Source organism: Berghia stephanieae, chromosome 4, assembly GCF_034508935.2.
Source record: "Berghia stephanieae isolate SIO BIC M18660-M18661 chromosome 4, UCSD_Bste_1.3, whole genome shotgun sequence".
NCBI classification, from domain to species: domain Eukaryota; kingdom Metazoa; phylum Mollusca; class Gastropoda; order Nudibranchia; family Aeolidiidae; genus Berghia; species Berghia stephanieae.
The window spans coordinates 66,396,335-66,412,904 of NC_088363.1; the positions used below are offsets into that span (position 1 = coordinate 66,396,335).

The window sequence follows — 16,570 nt, forward strand, 5'->3', positions numbered from 1 at the left end:
AATATATAAAATTGCCCTGTAATCTGACGGAGCCGACACAGAGAACATCCTTGTCAAAGTGATTGAACAAAACTTTTACGATTTTGTTTAGTTTTATATATATATATATATATATATATATATATATATATATATATATATATATATATATATATATATATGTATATATATATATATATATATATATATATATATTTTTTTTTTTTTTTTAAATTTAATTTTATTTTTTTTAATTTTTTTTGAGAGAGAGAGAGAGAGAGAGAGAGAGAGAGAGAGAGAGAGAGAGAGAGAGAGAGAGAGAGAGAGAGAGAGAGAGAGAGAGAGAGAAGGGGGGGGGGGCTGGGGTTCTTTCTTTTTCTTTTGTTTTGTTTTCATTCATTTTTGGTGAATTTTCACCGGCGAACGTGTAGCCTAATCATCTGCAAATATACGCAACTCATACTCATAGGGATTTGTGAACCGTATATATGTCTGCGATCCTAACATTCCTCCTCCTATTTTAAAAAAAAATCCAAAAAAATCGTTAAACCCCCCCCCCCCCAAAAAAAAAAACAAAAAAAAAAAACAAGACAGAGCTGGGGAGAAAAGCATTTCTTGGTTCAGCCCCTAATTTGGAATACATTGCCTTTGAACTCAGATATCAACATTCCTGGTAAAGTTCAAAGGACACGAAAGACTCATATTGTTGGGTCATGTTTCGGTGAGTTCCCAATCCAATGACAATATAGAATTACTTTTTTTTTAATTCCTCTCTCAATTTTGTTTCCATATATAATATGTTTGCCCAGACCTCCTCCGTCTGTATGTGTGTGTGTTTATGTAATCATATGTGTAAAAATGTTGCGTACCGCTTAGCGATGACTCGTAGTAGTGGTAGTACTTAGTAGTAGTGTTAGTAGTAGTAGCAGCAGCAGCATCAGTAGTAGTAGTAGTAGTAGTAGTAGTAGTAGTAGTAGTAGTAGTAGTAGTAGTAGTAGTAGTCGCTGTTGATGATGATGATGTAAAATTAGTGGTTAAAGTAGAATTGGTAGTAGTGATAGAATTAGTAGTAGTAGTAGTAGTAGTAGTGGTGGTGGTGGTGGTAGTCTTATTATAGTAGTAGTAGTAATAATAATAATAGTAGTAGTAGCAGCAGCAGCAGTAGTAGTAGTAATTGTAGAAGTAGTTTTAATAGTAGTAGTAGTAGTTGTTGTTGTTGCGGTGGCTTTGGTAACGGTAAGGGGGTCTTAATTTTTTTCATCGAGAATTCTGTGGTTCAATTCGTAACTGTGATTTGATACTTGAACATAATGGGACAAAGTGGTGAAGTTGTACGCAAAAAGTACCGATTTCGACTGCACTCTGAGGCCTTAAGCGAATCACCTCGCTCTAGTTCACTGCCGTGAAATGAATGGTCCACTATTGATTTCTACAACCCTCCCCCCCAAAACAAAAAAACAAAAAACAAACAAACATTGATGGACAGGATTCATCCAACGCCACTACCACAGTATCTCATTCGTCTGTTTTGTTTCATTCTTCCTGTTTTGTTGATAAAGGGGAAACCCGAAACGTCCATTTTATATTTTCGTATATTAAATTGAAGCTTACATTCAATTTCACATTGTTATTTATAACTTCATCTTGATGAGAGCACTACACAAATTATTGCCATGCTTTGGCAACCAGCAGGTAAGACTACTGTAATTCATTGCTTTTAGGCGCGCCGGCCAAATGATACGTTTGCAAAATATTCGAAACAGCCGCAAAACTGATTCAAAAGTCCAATGACCCTACAAATGATATTCTATATAATCTCCATTGGTTGCCAGTTAGTGAAAGGATTGTTTTAAAATAAAAACTTGTTATATTGTTCATAAATGAATAAATAACCAAGCTCCAGTGTACCTCATGGATTTATGTCAACATTATAATCCAACACAGCCACTAAGGTCGTCTGAAGACTCTCTCTTAACTCACTCAATCCTAGCGATTTTTGTTACTTTTCAAAATAGAAAAAAAATGTATTAAAAGTGAGCATGTTGTTATAGTAATTTTACTTCAACTACCATTAACGTGCAAAAACTAAAAACATTAGCTTTGATACTTAGCCTATAATTTGTCTCATAAAAATGTAATAAATAAGACATGGGGTAAAAGTAATCCAGGTAAAATACGGATTTAGTCAGTGTTATTGTTGAGTGAGTTAATCGTCCCAAGAACCAGATTATCCCTTAGTAATAAGTCTTTTTCTGTAAGTGGTCACATCTTGTGGAATGCGCTCTCCCCAGTTGTAAAACTAATTAGGGATAGTCAATGAGTCAGTCTTTCAAAAAGCACCTTAAGACAGAACTTAAATCTAATTTGAATTTTAAGTTTATTTTATTCCAGTTTTGATCTTAAGTTCAGAATGACAATGTCCACTGTATAACTGAACCTTTTTTGTTGTTGTTGTTGTAATTAATCAATTCAAATGTCTTTCATTCTAATAAGTTACTAATGTTAGTGAGTAATATTGGTGTAAGTATGTGTATGAATGTAAATGTATCTGTGTTTGAGTTTGTGTTTGTTTCTTCATAAATATTCTCAATGTTTGAATGACAATTAATATTGTAAAGCGCAGCTGAGCACTTGTGTGGAAGTTGAGCGCTATATAAATAACTTATTATTATTATAAACTTTTCATAGTGATAACAGTAATTATATAGATGTGCATGAAACACCATGTTTCTATTAAATGCTGCATTTTGGAATGTAACAATGCATCGTGCATACAAGAACCACAACTTTGGCACCACATCTTACTTTAGGAACTTTTGATCTTCAGCTATTTATGCAAAAAGACGTTTAATGAACTCGTCAAATAAATCTAATTATCCATTGTTGTCAGACAAAAGTCGCATTCAGAGAGGCCAGATGCACAGTTGCTAAGACCTTGTTGAATCCAACCTCTGTACACGGGCTATATGTAGTCCAAATAATCACCCATTCCCCTCCCAAAAAAAAATAAATTATACCCTCATAACTCTCCTTCCATTGAATCAAACAACAGCAATACTCTGGTTTATAGATCATTTGAAGACCTTTTATTCAGTAGATTAATGCAGCAATAACTGTCACAATATCTCACAAATCCCTTTTACTCAATACAATCAAAATAGAAAATCTGTATCATCTTTTCTTATACACACAAGGATTCAATGAAATAGCCTTGATCTGTTTTGACGATTTGTTTACACTTTTCACTTTCTTGAAGTCCATCAAATAAAACATTTTGCTCAATTCACGCTGAAAGAAAAAAAAAGCAAATAAAGAAAATGGTATAGAATGTCATTAAGTTTAACAAGAACCGCATTCCTATTTTGTGCAAAAATCTTGCTTTAATACAAGGGGGATAGCTTCCTTTGTGAAATCCCTGAAAAGCCTTGTTCTAAAATTGGATTGTAAAATAAATTCAAAAGATATTTAGATATTATAATACTAACAAATATTTATTACGACCAGATTTTCAAAATTTTATATATCTTGGAAAAAAATGTCCAATGGCAGTAGTCCACGTCTCAATCTCATTTTTATTTAGCAGATGAGCCACACAAATCTTAATAAAAATATGTGTATTTATTTTCCTTTTTTAACTTAAGGTCAATGCTTAGTTGTTTTTTTCTTTTTCCTTTGTCTTAAATATTATTGTATGGTTTATCATAATAAAGACACAACAAGGTTAGAGTATCTATTTATTGTTTCTATACAAAAGGGATTACATATATAAAGTACAGTGCAACGTCTGGACAACGGCATTGTCAGGGACTGGAAAATTATGTCGTTATCCAAGGGTGTCGTGATTCCAGGGTGGGAAAAGGGGGCATGGTGAATACATAAAGAGTGCGATACGTGGACCAGTGCCTGAGAGAAGACACTCCCAACATCATTATAATGTGTTTTTCTCCTTTTTACAAAGGGTATACCAGTTACGCTTTCACTCTCAAATGTCTGTTGTCATTGTTTTGATCGTAAACAATGCTCAAATGCCAGAACAATAATGTTAACATCCTCCAGACCACGGTAAAATGTAGCTATGTGACCCCCTGCCTCGAAATGGTATTAAGTCGTGATTTTCAATTTTGTTTTTTTTTGGTACCAAATCAATGCTTATTTCATGCCTGAAAATTTGATACCAAATTTATAAAATTCTGATTATCCATTGGCGAGATATGACCGTTTGAAGTAGGGAGAGTGTAAAAAACAAGTTTTAAGAAAATCGACTTTGAAGTAAGGTACCTTTTTCTCACACAGTCGATTCAATGGGCAAAATAACTCCTTGAATACAGGCATTGAAAATTTAACAAGAGTAATCAAATTTGGCATGAGCTTAGAATATACATCAAATAATGTGCATAAACATTTTTGAAACAATCCCATAGTTACTTTTGTAATTATTTATTATTAAGTAAGATACCCTTAAATTAATAAAACCACCTAAAAAATGCCGCAATTTTATGAAATTGCAGAGATTATTGAAGGGTTTTTGACAATTAATTAAAGAATCAATGAAGTAAGAATTAATAATGTGACATTTTTTGTCTTATTCAATACAGGAAAATACGATTTCGAAATGCCAAAAGTTAAAGAACAGTATATAATTTTAAAGTACAGATTTTGAAACTTTGTGAAGCGGGATGGACAGAGAGAGAAATATCAAGAAAATTTGAGGGTCAATTTGACCTGCGAGTGACAGTAAAGGTTAATAACATTGATAAATTCTTACAGAATTGACTGATCGAAATCCCATGCTGGTCACAGCACTGACAAAATTGTTGAAATTAGTAAAACGGCTCACAACCTCTGCTATCTTTAGAATTCCACTGAAATAAAATGGAAAGAAAACAAATAATTAAAAAACAATACATGACCAAAAGATGGATCATTTCCAAAATAAGATTAGGTTGCTGAGACAAAAACTGAAGGTCAGGGCTATACGTAAGTACTGAACAATGGACATAAGCGCCTGTTCGTCAGCACCGACAAATGTACCCTAGCACTTGTTCATTAGTTCTGACATATACATCCTCCTATTGCCTATTGGCCAGAGCTAATAATTCCATTTAGTTACACTAATATTCTTTGATTGTCATAACAATTCAAATTATCTTAAGTATCAATTGAACTTTTTTTTACAAGCTACCAATTGAAAATATTCAGGCAAAATAAAAAAAATTTAGGCTGATACTATATAAGCCAATCATTACATATTAGCATTTTAGAGTTGGCAAAATGTGTAATGATGAGAGACAGCAAGCCTCCTGTTAACATTCATAAGATTGTAATCCAAGATCATCAATGTACAGGGACAGCATGGGCCATATGTTATGTGATAATGGTGATGATGATAACCAGTATAATAAAAAAATAATGATAGTTATAGCTATAAGAAATTAATAGATACATCTTAAAAATAATAAACAAATAATACTAATTTTTATTGTTCAGAAAAGTCATTTGTTTTGTTTTAAAATGATTTGAATGAAATGATAAACAATCAATTCACAATGCCCTGTCACACAAAGAGATATCCTTCAAATGGCACAGTGGCATTCACATGTAATCAAAGCACACTTATATAACAAAATATCCACTCATTCAAAGCAATTTACAAGGGGTCCCTAGCCAACAGCAACACTTAACATGTACAACGAGACCTATCTGATACCAGATAAGCGATATTACATCATTATTCAGACAGATACAACGCTGTTAATGGCCAGAAACTCATTTTACACCTGAATATGGTGAGAGAATGTGAGTAAAGAGTCTTTTCCAAGGTCTCAACTATGACTACCAAAAACGGGACTTGAACCCTGGATCACCTGGTCTGAAAACAAGTGTCATAACTCAAGGCCATATAGCCGCGCACACACCCATACGACATTTCAATCAATAAGTAAACACAATTGACTCAATGAAAAGTCCATGTATAAGATACAAGAGAATTGGCTGGTGATTTATTCAGATGGTTAATCACAGCATTGCATACAGTCAGTAATGCTTCTTCCACCCTTAGTGTATGTAGATAAGCAAACTGGAGGGAGTCGAGCTTATTGTGGATGTAATAGAGTGCTCTGCTTTTTTCAAAACCATTTCAAGACGATTGTGGTTAATGCATCAGACTGATAATCATTCAATTTGTATTCCGATTTTATCAGACAGGGTTTCCAAGTTTGGGGAATTGTCTGATCATTTATTCATCTTCGAAATATCTGTGTGAATGGGATTGATGGGTCTAAGCAAATGTTTCACACGTTTCCACTCGGGTTGTCAGGCCCTGGTGTATTCCTTGGGTTAATGAACCAAAACAAAATTGGTACACATTCTTTTCGATAACTGATAAAAGTTGGTAATCATTTGGTGGGACATAATTTTTAATTGTAGCAGGAGTATAGGGACCGAATGACAGTAAAATTAATTAAATTAGTTGACATTAATTTCATTTTTGTTTTAAGACAACGACTTTTTTTTTGTTACCAAGGAGCATGAGCTCTTCTTGACTGTAATAAAATCTGGTTTCTGACACATTGCTGCAGGGTGTGCCTGGGATGACCAAAGCCATTTGAGCACAGGTGTGGTGCATCCACCGGGATTGTCTCAGCAGACTTTTTCCCCATACGATATAAACTTAAACACCACCACAACAAGGCGGTGATCCACTGAGGGTGACACAATTGCCAAGAAAATAAAGGAGTATAGTAAACAGGTCAAAAATCGAGCTTTCAAGTGCACTGTCCACATGGAATTAAAAAATCGACTGGACAGATTGTTGTTATAAAATATGTTTTAAATTTCAGTTCTAATTCTAATCTCCATCCTTATGCAAGATCGAGTTGCATTTAAATATATTTAAAAAAAAAATAAAATATATATATATATAAAAAAGAGTTTGCCCGGTGATTGCAAAATATATGGAGGTTTTTCAACATACGAAATTCCGTAAAAATACTGAAAATTGGCAACCCTGCAATTTGATAAGAGAAAGGACACATAACTCAATTATACTGTATTATGGCTTTTTTTTTCTTCTCCAAAGTTATTTTTTAAAGTAAAGATAGAGGGTGGGTGGGGATCTCATTATTAATCAATCTGATCTTGGTAAAATATAAACCATATGCTAACATTGTACACCTACCCTTCTTTGAGTACTCGATTGGCCTCCAACAGATAGTCATTGAGGTTGGTTCCCATCAGAGACAAGCAAAATATTGCTATATCCAAACTGCCACTTTCAAGAGGAGTCTGAGGAAAAACAGATGATTTCTTGTCAATACAGTAGCAGAGGTGTTGTAAAGTTGTAAAAATTTGATTTAAAATATAAAAAAAAATACAATGGAAAAAAACTGTATTCCTTTCAATTCAAATTAATATTTTGTTTCAGACACCTATTAGTGCTTTAGTGCTATGAGTGAATGACAAGAATTATTATAAAATGACAAAGCAAAACTCTGGTTTCCAAAAAGATTGTTGAAGGAATGGAAGCATAGTAAAAAAAAGTGTACAGACTGAAATTTCAGATGAATTAAGATATATACTTAACGGAGCTACAAAACAATGCTTAAAGGATATTTTATTGGAGAATTGGACATTAAAAAAACCCCCAACAAATCTTAGATTGAAGAATATTTCTGTTGGCAAAATTCTGTACCAAAAAAGGCATGTGACGTTTTCCTAATTTTGATCACAACAAAACTATGTAAAATTTTCACTGGATTACAAACGAAAAGCAATAAAGATTCGCATTGATGGGTTGCAATCTTTTATTCTTTTTATTCGGCTATATCACAATCTAAAGTGTGAGAGAATTTTTCTGAAAAGTGATTTCATTATTGGTTGTAAATCAAATTAAGTCTATGGATGGGTGGGTGTTTCTTCATCATGTAAATCAAATCTCTGAACGAGTTTTTGTTTAGGATCTGTTGTTTGAAGGTGACACTACTTATAAATAACTGAATATGATAAATGTGGTGCTGTAAGTATGTGTGAGATTTTGGGGGTCATTGAGTAGATTACTGTTGGGACCTGTTTTTGAAACTATATCCTCTTTGTCTGAGCTTTATATTTGAGCAACTACAACCCAAATTTTTCATGCATTGAACACATAATCTATGTAACTATCTCATCATTTGTGTGCCATAATCCTTTTCTTAGGATCCATAAAACTTTAAAAACTAGTCTAAACATTTAAAAGTCACAGCCTGTCTAGGCCTGGGCAAAACAAAATTGTCTCATTTTCGTTCAAGGAGAGAAAATAAATACACACGATGCATTATGAAGTGCATTGAGCAAGATACACCCGTATAATGTGTTGTACAAATGCAAGATGGTTTCAAATATAATTTTAAAAACACACAATCAATCAATCAAATAGAGGATAACAGGGAGGAAATATAATCGTTTATGGCAGATGCACATATGGCTACATCCAACTGTCTGCCTAATGAAAAGACTTCTGCTAGGGCCAGGGCAAATTTCAGTAACCCTTAGAAAGACTGATGTGATTGTGATGCATGAGATTGTGCTTTTCTATCCTTTTCTATTCATACTTGTCCCCACCATCCATTTTCAATTTTTAAAAATTTTTTTTGTTGTTGATAGAGACAAAGTGATGAAAGTAAGCTAGAATTAGAATTGCAATAATGTTTGTCCAGACCATAAAAAAGGCAGAATATATAAATTCCTCAAAAGAGCTAAAAATTAAAAGGATAGTCCTAATTATCAATGTCCGTAGAAAGAAAGGACCTTAATGATAAAGATAGGTTCTTTGAATTAAAGAAACAGACCTTAGCCATATTACAAACGGTGACTCTTTCATTAAGGGCATAGAGATCCAACGAATGAACCTTTTGAGGCACACTGGCAGCCAATCTGGCCTCTCCACATCCAAAGTCTGCAACTTTCAGATGAGATGGTCTGAAATTCAAAAGAGAAATAAGACAAAGATGCACAAAGTAGGGACTACATATATGATCAAGTTTAGCATGAAAGAAAACAGTGCTTTTATAATTAACAAGGTCCCCTGGACTGTAACAAGATTAAACGTAATTATTATTGCTCGTCAATATTCTACCAAAAGGTGTCATCTTTTCACTTAATAACATAGGGTAAGAAATTCAGTCACAAGAAATTACTGCAATATTCAATCATGAGAATCTTTCCTTGTTTCTTTTTTCTTCTTTTTATCACACAACTTTTGCAAAATGTCTTGTATGATAAAAATAAGGGAAGACTCATTTGAAGGGGGCCGGGTATTTTAATTAAAAAATTTTTTTTTTTTTTTTGCAATAAAATATCCAAAGCTCCATTCATTTTAAGTTATGTCCTGATCAAAGATGCATTTTCTCAATATCTAGAAATGATTCTCAAAGCATAAGAGAAATAAAATTGCCTGAGTTATGGGATGAAGATTTCATAACTCTAGGTACTTCAAAACAAAAGGAAAAGACATAGAGGACAGAGTTTTCAATAAATACAATTCAACAGCTGTAAATACATTATAAACACAGTGACAGGACAAAAGATAGTTATCTGAACTTTTTAATAAAATACATAAATTGCCATAATTGCCCTGTGATAATAAGCTGAATTGGCAAAATACTCCACACATAAAGGTATTGTTGATATTCAGTCAAGGTTTTTTCTTCCCCTCTGAACACACAGCAGGGATTAGATAATTGGGTTTGTTATATCTGGTGATAAGTACTTTGCAATAAACTACAATCCCATTCAAGGGTAACTAATAATTTTTTATGTCTTTTGAAGTTACAGAAATCAGAATAAACTTTAGCTCTATGGGCATTACATCTCCATAGGAATACTTTTTCATTGTTTTGGCTAAAATACATATAAAAAATTGAGACAGCTGGTTTTACTCTGCATTTTTCACTGCTTGGGTAGCGGGGCCAAATTCATGTTGAGTATAAACTCGCCTCTTTATTATTTATATTTTATCAAAATCATTATCAATATATGCAAAGTAACGAATTGATAATCATAGAGCTGTTTGTTTTTAAACAAGGGATTATTACTTCTGTCCATCCCTTACATGCCATTAAAAAAACAGACTTCAATTATATCCTTCCTTATAAGTCGACCTTAATCACAGATTATATCACACCTAATAATTTGAACCTGTATTTCATGGTAGTACTGCACCCTATCACAAAATTCTGATAAATATGTCTTATCCATCAAACAATGAAAATTTTACAACTTACTTGTTATTCAGTTGCTTTATGATGATGTCCAATGGATTGACATTCCATTGCTTGACCTGATTTTGAAACCCAGTGTTGTAGGCATCCATCAAAGTCTTGTCCTTCTGAAACATGCGAAAGGCTTCACCTCCTTTGATGGTATATAGCTGTTCATTAATAAATCGGAAACGCCCAGAGGTGAGCTTGTCAACACATTTCTGTTGTTGCTCCATCCCTTGTGATGAAAAGAAGGGAGAAATGGTATTTTTTGTTTTGGATGTCCCTTCCTCCTCATTTCCTAAACAATCAATATTTTTCTTTGACTTTTCCATGCTTTTTTCTTTCTTTAATTTCTTAGATGCACTTTTCCCTTTTTGGTCATATTCATCCCGAATGTCAGAGATTGATTTTCTATGAGCTTCCATTTTGACTTCATTATCTATTGATTTATTTTTTCCTCTATTCTTCAATTTTTTAATTTCTTTACCAAATGAATCATCTAGATCTTTTTTCTCGTCTACACTTTTACTTTTAGCATTGGTTTTCATTTCTTTCTTCATTTTCGCTGATTGACAAGGCTTCTCCTCGATTAACTTAGTTTTCTTATTTGGTACTTTTTCTGGTGACATTGATCTTTTCCTCTTCATGCCAGTTTCTGGCGATAATTTTTTATTTTCTGATGAGGCTAAATTATTATTGGGTTCTTGCAACTTCGTTTTCCTAACCTGATCTGATTCGTTTCCACTGTCACTATCAGATAGAACTGGTCTGTCAGATTTCAAACCCAAATGTTTGTATTTGTTTTTCTTGCTACTGGGTTTTTTCTTTTTCTTTCTTTTCCTTTTAGGGGCATCTCCATTCAATAAATCAGAATTTTCCTTTTGTTCTTCAATCTTCCTCTTTTTAAGTGAGGTGATATCTTTTCCTTTATCATTTGAGGATAATGCCCTTTTTTCTTTTTTTTTCGAAACTCCATCATCAGTACCATTTTTGGGGAATTCCTTTTTTCCATTCAACACCTTACCAGCTTTTATCTTAGGATTCATTTTCAATTTATTCACCTGTTTATCTCCCTTTGCAGATAACTTTTTTGACAAAGATGTGACAGGTTTTGATTTTTTAATTTCATTGTTTCTATCGACATGTTCAACATCTTGTTCACTCAAAGTGGTCGTCTTTTTCTTTTTCATATTCTCTTTCCTTCTTTTCTCTTTCAGTTTCTTTTTGGATTTTTTAGATAACTTCTCATTGTTATCATCGCCACTGTCTTGTCCATCATCTGTTCCCAGCATGGCATTAATATTCAAGTCTGGTTTTATGGAGTGAGCGCCTGTCTGAAATTTAAAAATGAAATTAGTTGGGGTTTTTTTTTTATTAGCAGCATGCCTTTAAAGTCACTGTTGTTCTTTTGAAGAAAAGAAAAAAATACAGGGAGTCAGGTCTTATTGAATTATCTAGAAAATGAACCCATAATCACTGGAATACACAGCCTACCATAATCACAAGTAACAAGACAAAGATTTGGGTTGAGTGTTGTCATGACACATGGTACTTATAAGATTATGTATATAAATATAAATAAATATGATAATCTCATGAATTGTCCACGCTCAATGCCTTTCAAAAGGCTTTACTTAGCAAGTCATATAAAACTTAATTTCCGTTTAATATAATGCATACATAATACTCAGATTCTGGCACTACCCATAGCCCGGTACTCATTTGCACTTGAGTCAAGTATGTGAGTAAAGTATATGGCCCAAGGGCAAAATGACAAGGCGAGAGTTTTACAAATATTTTCTTTGATTCATTTGGTCACAAACCACAATTACATCATTAAACTTAAAACAAGATGAGAATCAATTATACCATGAATATATATTTCCTTTATTCATTCCAAGAAATTTTCCGAAAGGGTATTGTTTTCTTGTTTTTTTTTCATTGATCTTATGGCACCCAAGACACCTTTGGGCCCTCTAATATCAGTAAAAAGGAAGACAATAGAACAGTTAAAACATATTTATCTATTCTTATAAAGCACAAAAGAGAAAAGTAAGACAAAGTTTAACAATGATCAGAAGAAGATCCAACAGCAATACATCCTTGAAGATATTCTGGAGCAACAATAATACTGCCATGTGATCTCCACCAAGGACATGCTCAGGCCAATTACAGAATAAGCTTTATATCAAAGGACCTAATATTGACATTACTCCAAGCAGAAAGTTGATTTTCAAGAAAAAAAAATCTCTCACTAAAAAATAATGAACTGTTTATCGCTCTGTGGAAGACTCCATCCAAAACAGAGATGAAACAGACATAAATTAAAGTGCATGAAAGGCCAATCACTTGAAGGCAGAGAAGAGACAGAAAAGCTGTTGTCCGATGAAGAATCTTCGGGCCCAGGTCGAGCCCATATTCCCCAACCCAATGTGGAAGTTCACCACGTATTTAGGGTCCATTTAGAAAAGAAACCAAGATAATCCAGACATCACTGTAAAGTAAGTACTAGGGGCTGAAATCTTTGCCTATTTTTGCTTGGCAATCTCAACATATTAAAGAAATCATAAAATATCAAGTCTCAATTTCTGGAATAATCATTTTAAAAAAACAAAACAAAAAAAAACATAAAATAAAAACGAATAGAAAAAGCATTGGCTTTCAACATGGCATGGGAAAATTTCTTTCCAGTACCTAATAATGCCTTTGTGAAGGAATTCTATTTAAAAAAAAAAAAGAATGAAAGAAGTAACCATAGTGACCATATAAACAAAACTAAAAGATATGACATTTAATTTTTTCTTCTTCCCTGGCAGATCACACACGATATTAATGGAAACAAAAAAGATTTTTATCTTTTTTTTTCTTTCGCTTTGTTTCATTTTGAAAATATCTTCTTATTCTAGTTATTTTTATTATATACCTTTCTTCTTTTCCCGAATAGAGACTTGTTGAGAGCCTCTGCCTTAGAGTCAACATCCCATTGATCCATTCCCCAATCCCCGTCAAACATTGTCAGTGTACTTCTGGTTCAAACTTGATCCTGTTCAAAATGTATGTATGATTAAAAATCAAGAGATCAATGAACATTAAGTTAACGCTCGGAGAAATACCCCCCTGCCCCCAAAAAATTTTTGAAATAAAGAGAAAAATGAAAAAATGGAAAAAGAAATTATAATGAAAACTGAAACAAAACATAAAATAAAAATAATTTTTGTTTTTTGTCTGCTGACAACTTGCAATCTCTCTGTCTTCTGTCTTTAAATATACAAACAATTAATAAAGATGAAGAAAAAACTTGTCCCTTCAACATAAAGGCTATTCAGATTGGAATCTGTATAACCATAACCTTATTTTACAGAGTATTCGGGAAAATAGAGTTCAGCATTATTTTGCCAGGTAATGTAAATGTTGCTTCTCGAAACTCAAAGAAATAAATAACAATGTGAAATTGAATGTTAGCTTCAATTTAATACTATACGAAAACACGTCCATTTTATGTTTTCGTAGGATTGAAGCTTACATTCAATTTCACATTGTTATGCATTATTTTGCTGAGCATTCGAGAATTTAAATTAGAATTCAAGTTTATTTCCCGAGCATTCGGGGCACAGTGTTAAGAGAAATAGAGTTCAAGTTATTTCCCCGAGCGTTCAGAGTAGCCTACAGTGTTCAGAGAAATAAATAGAGCTAGACGTCTAGATAAAAATAGTCTAGAGTAGAGGTCAAGTTTATTTTCTCTCAGTGGCTATTTTTACAGTCTAGTAAAGATGGTTCTCAGGGCTATTTTAGCATTTCAACGGCGCCATTCATCTATATATATATTTTTAAAAAACAAGAAAGACTCTACTAGAATGGAAGCCAATGGGATAACGATTGCTCATGGCAAGATTCTACTCAAAATATGCTAAATTGAAAGTATTGTTTGTTATGCCCCACAAGAGGACAAGAGTATGGACGAGAAATAAAGCTTTTATGATGCTGACTATTTTCACCGTATGGTGAAACTCGTCCACCGAGATATTACTGCACGGTGTAAATAGTGTGTCAGGCTATTTTTACCGTACAGTGAATATAGCCTTCCACACCATTATCACTGTGTGGTGAAAATAGGGTGTCAGACTATTATCATCCTACAGTGAATATAATATAGCCTTCCACACCATGAAAGCGAATATAGTCTCCCACACTGTGATCACCGTACACTGAATATAGCCTTCTACACCATTATCACCGTACGGTGAAAATAGTCTGTCGGGCTATTATCACCGTACGGTGAAAATAGCCTTCTTCATAGTACGGTGAAAATAGCGGCTTCCTTTATGATAAGCCAAATCAAACCGTACAAGAGACTCCAAAGCATGATGTACCTATAATGCTTGGTGACCTAAACGCAAAGGTTGGACGAGATAATGACTGTAAAAACAGCCCGAGAACCATCTTTACGGGACTGTAAAAATAGGTATATCTATCTAGAATACTAAGAAGATACTGCGTTATTTTCTTCCACACGCTTCACTAACCGCTGGCCAAGTCTAGGCGGCCGCTTTGACTTTTATACAGGGAAGCTGCCTGTGACGATAAACCATAATTAACAGTGATGATACTCACAAAAAGTCATAAAGGAGGAAAAGTCTCGGAAAAACGGAAAACTCACCTAGAACATTCTTGCACCACAGGAAAGTAGGCAGGATGACTTCTTTTGAGTACTTGAAGAGTACTAGTGTGTTTTGGGCCTCTTTCTAGGTGGGGCCCAACCTGTTTGGAGTGCTTCTTTATATGAAGCTTATAGGCTGTTTTAATTGCCTTCTCCCGGACTGCCTTTGCTTGCTTTTTTGTTTCCGCCTTAACAACTGCTTGATCAAACATTTGTCTTTTTCTTTCCTTTTTCTCTTTCTGTTTTTGCAACTCAACATGATACTTGCTGCGAGATTTTTTAATGCAACTTATCAGGACAGGATCAATTTCACTGTGATCTATGTCTTTTCTTTTGAAGCATTCCAGGGCAGTGGCATTTCTTGCTTTCAAAGAATACTTCACCGTGTATGGCAGAGAATGTTGAAATATTCATGTTGCCACACTTGTCTTTAAGAATATCCTTCATTTTAGAAAAGGAACCCTCTACCTGTGGGCCATGAAATATGGATAAGCAAGCCCTAGCCAGCTTTTGAAGAATAGGAAAGTCACTATTTCTATTCCACCACAAATCAACCCTTTCCCCATTAAAGTCCTTCTTGGTTATGACAAAATTTTTTATTTCCACCAAAACAAGTTCCATTTCCGTTTGAGATAAATAATGCCCAAAATGACTAGCTAGAGTGTTTAAGGCTTTGCCAATGACACTATGACAGGGAGCCTCTGGATCTAAGGCTGAAAGACTGACTATTAGTGGATTGTTTAGAGGCAATGTTACAAGCAGATGTTTAGCACAATGCCTGTATGCCCTCGAGACTGTAATGAAGAATTCATTTCTCTTCTCATAACTTTTGAGAGTGTCTGAAGTGACTTTGCCAATGAAAATGTCCTTCAATTCCAGATTGTTCTCTACACTACCAACATCTAAGGATCTGAGGAGGAAAACCGAGGAAAGGAAAGAAAACCGCGGATTTCCGCGGATCCGCGGAAAAGTATCATCACAAAAACGCATTATTTTATTATTATTATTCTTATATTTCCCCCAGTTTGATGGGTATAATTATTATAATTATACCCATCAAACTGGGGGGAATATAAGAATAATAAAATAATGCGTTTTTGCCGTGATGTAGCCTACTTGTGGCGTGTGACTCTTCTCAATTCTATCTTTTTTATTGAATGACTTGTGACTTGTGAGTCATGCTGGTTTCGCAAAGCCAAAGCCAATCCAAAAATACGTGTGTAGTGTTAACGACTCGCAATCTTAATCACAACTGGAGTGGTCAACATCGATCAGCACTTTCAGGCTTTAAACTACTGCAACCTTTTCTAATTAACATAAAAACAGCAGTAAACGTATACCTTTTATGTTTATCTTCACTTCAGTAATCACACTCACTCGTGTGCAGAAATCATTGCTCGTGTGTAGTGTGTAGTGTGTAGTGTAGTGCAGTGATGCAGTGCAGAGTTTGTATGGTCGCTAATCGATATTAGTACTCAGTATTTACGTCTTAGTAAGTACTTGATAGTTATGCCGTATGATTGATACTTGTCGATGAAAGCGTAGAAAAAGTGTGTGTTTTTTGTGTCTTTTTTGTTTGTTTCATAGACGGACTTTAAAAAGATAAAATTAAAACGAAGTCACAGTCACTATTATCGCAATGGCGCGAGGCTAAAACATAGTATCAAGAAAAGGAAAGCAGCGTTTGATGATTTCA

The 16,570-nt window shown here is 33.9% G+C and overlaps 1 protein-coding gene across 2 annotated transcripts; it reads right to left on the minus strand.

Annotated features, from left to right (window-relative positions):
- Positions 1-3,039: 3,039 nt before the first annotated feature.
- On the minus strand, positions 3,040-16,321 carry LOC144971049 (uncharacterized). 2 transcript variants are annotated; one of them, XM_078911378.1, is made up of 7 exons: positions 16,215-16,321; positions 13,141-13,260; positions 10,239-11,551; positions 8,805-8,934; positions 7,157-7,263; positions 4,745-4,841; positions 3,040-3,267 (listed from the first exon to the last, which is right to left on the minus strand). In XM_078911378.1, the coding sequence occupies exons 2-7, from the start codon at positions 13,228-13,230 to the stop codon at positions 3,151-3,153; spliced, it is 1,854 nt and encodes a 617-aa protein (XP_078767504.1). In that variant the 5' UTR covers positions 13,231-13,260; positions 16,215-16,321; the 3' UTR covers positions 3,040-3,150. The 2 variants fall into 2 exon arrangements, with proteins under 2 accessions (XP_078767504.1, XP_078767505.1); XM_078911379.1 differs by lacking the exon at positions 16,215-16,321 and adding an exon at positions 14,875-15,006.
- Between the last annotated feature and the right edge of the window lie 249 nt (positions 16,322-16,570).

What these genes read in the sequence shown, in the direction of transcription:
- LOC144971049 (XM_078911378.1), bottom strand. Translation starts at nt 13,230, where the DNA reads ATGTTTGACGGGGATTGGGGAATGGATCAATGGGATGTTGACTCTAAG. An exon ending in ATAAAGCAACTGAATAACAA is followed by an intron (nt 8,935 to 10,238) that starts GTAAGTTGTAAA and finishes TTTGAATTTCAG; the next exon opens with ACCATCTCATCTGAAAGTTG. An exon ending in CCGTTTGTAATATGGCTAAG is followed by an intron (nt 7,264 to 8,804) that starts GTCTGTTTCTTT and finishes GTTTTTCCTCAG; the next exon opens with ACTCCTCTTGAAAGTGGCAG.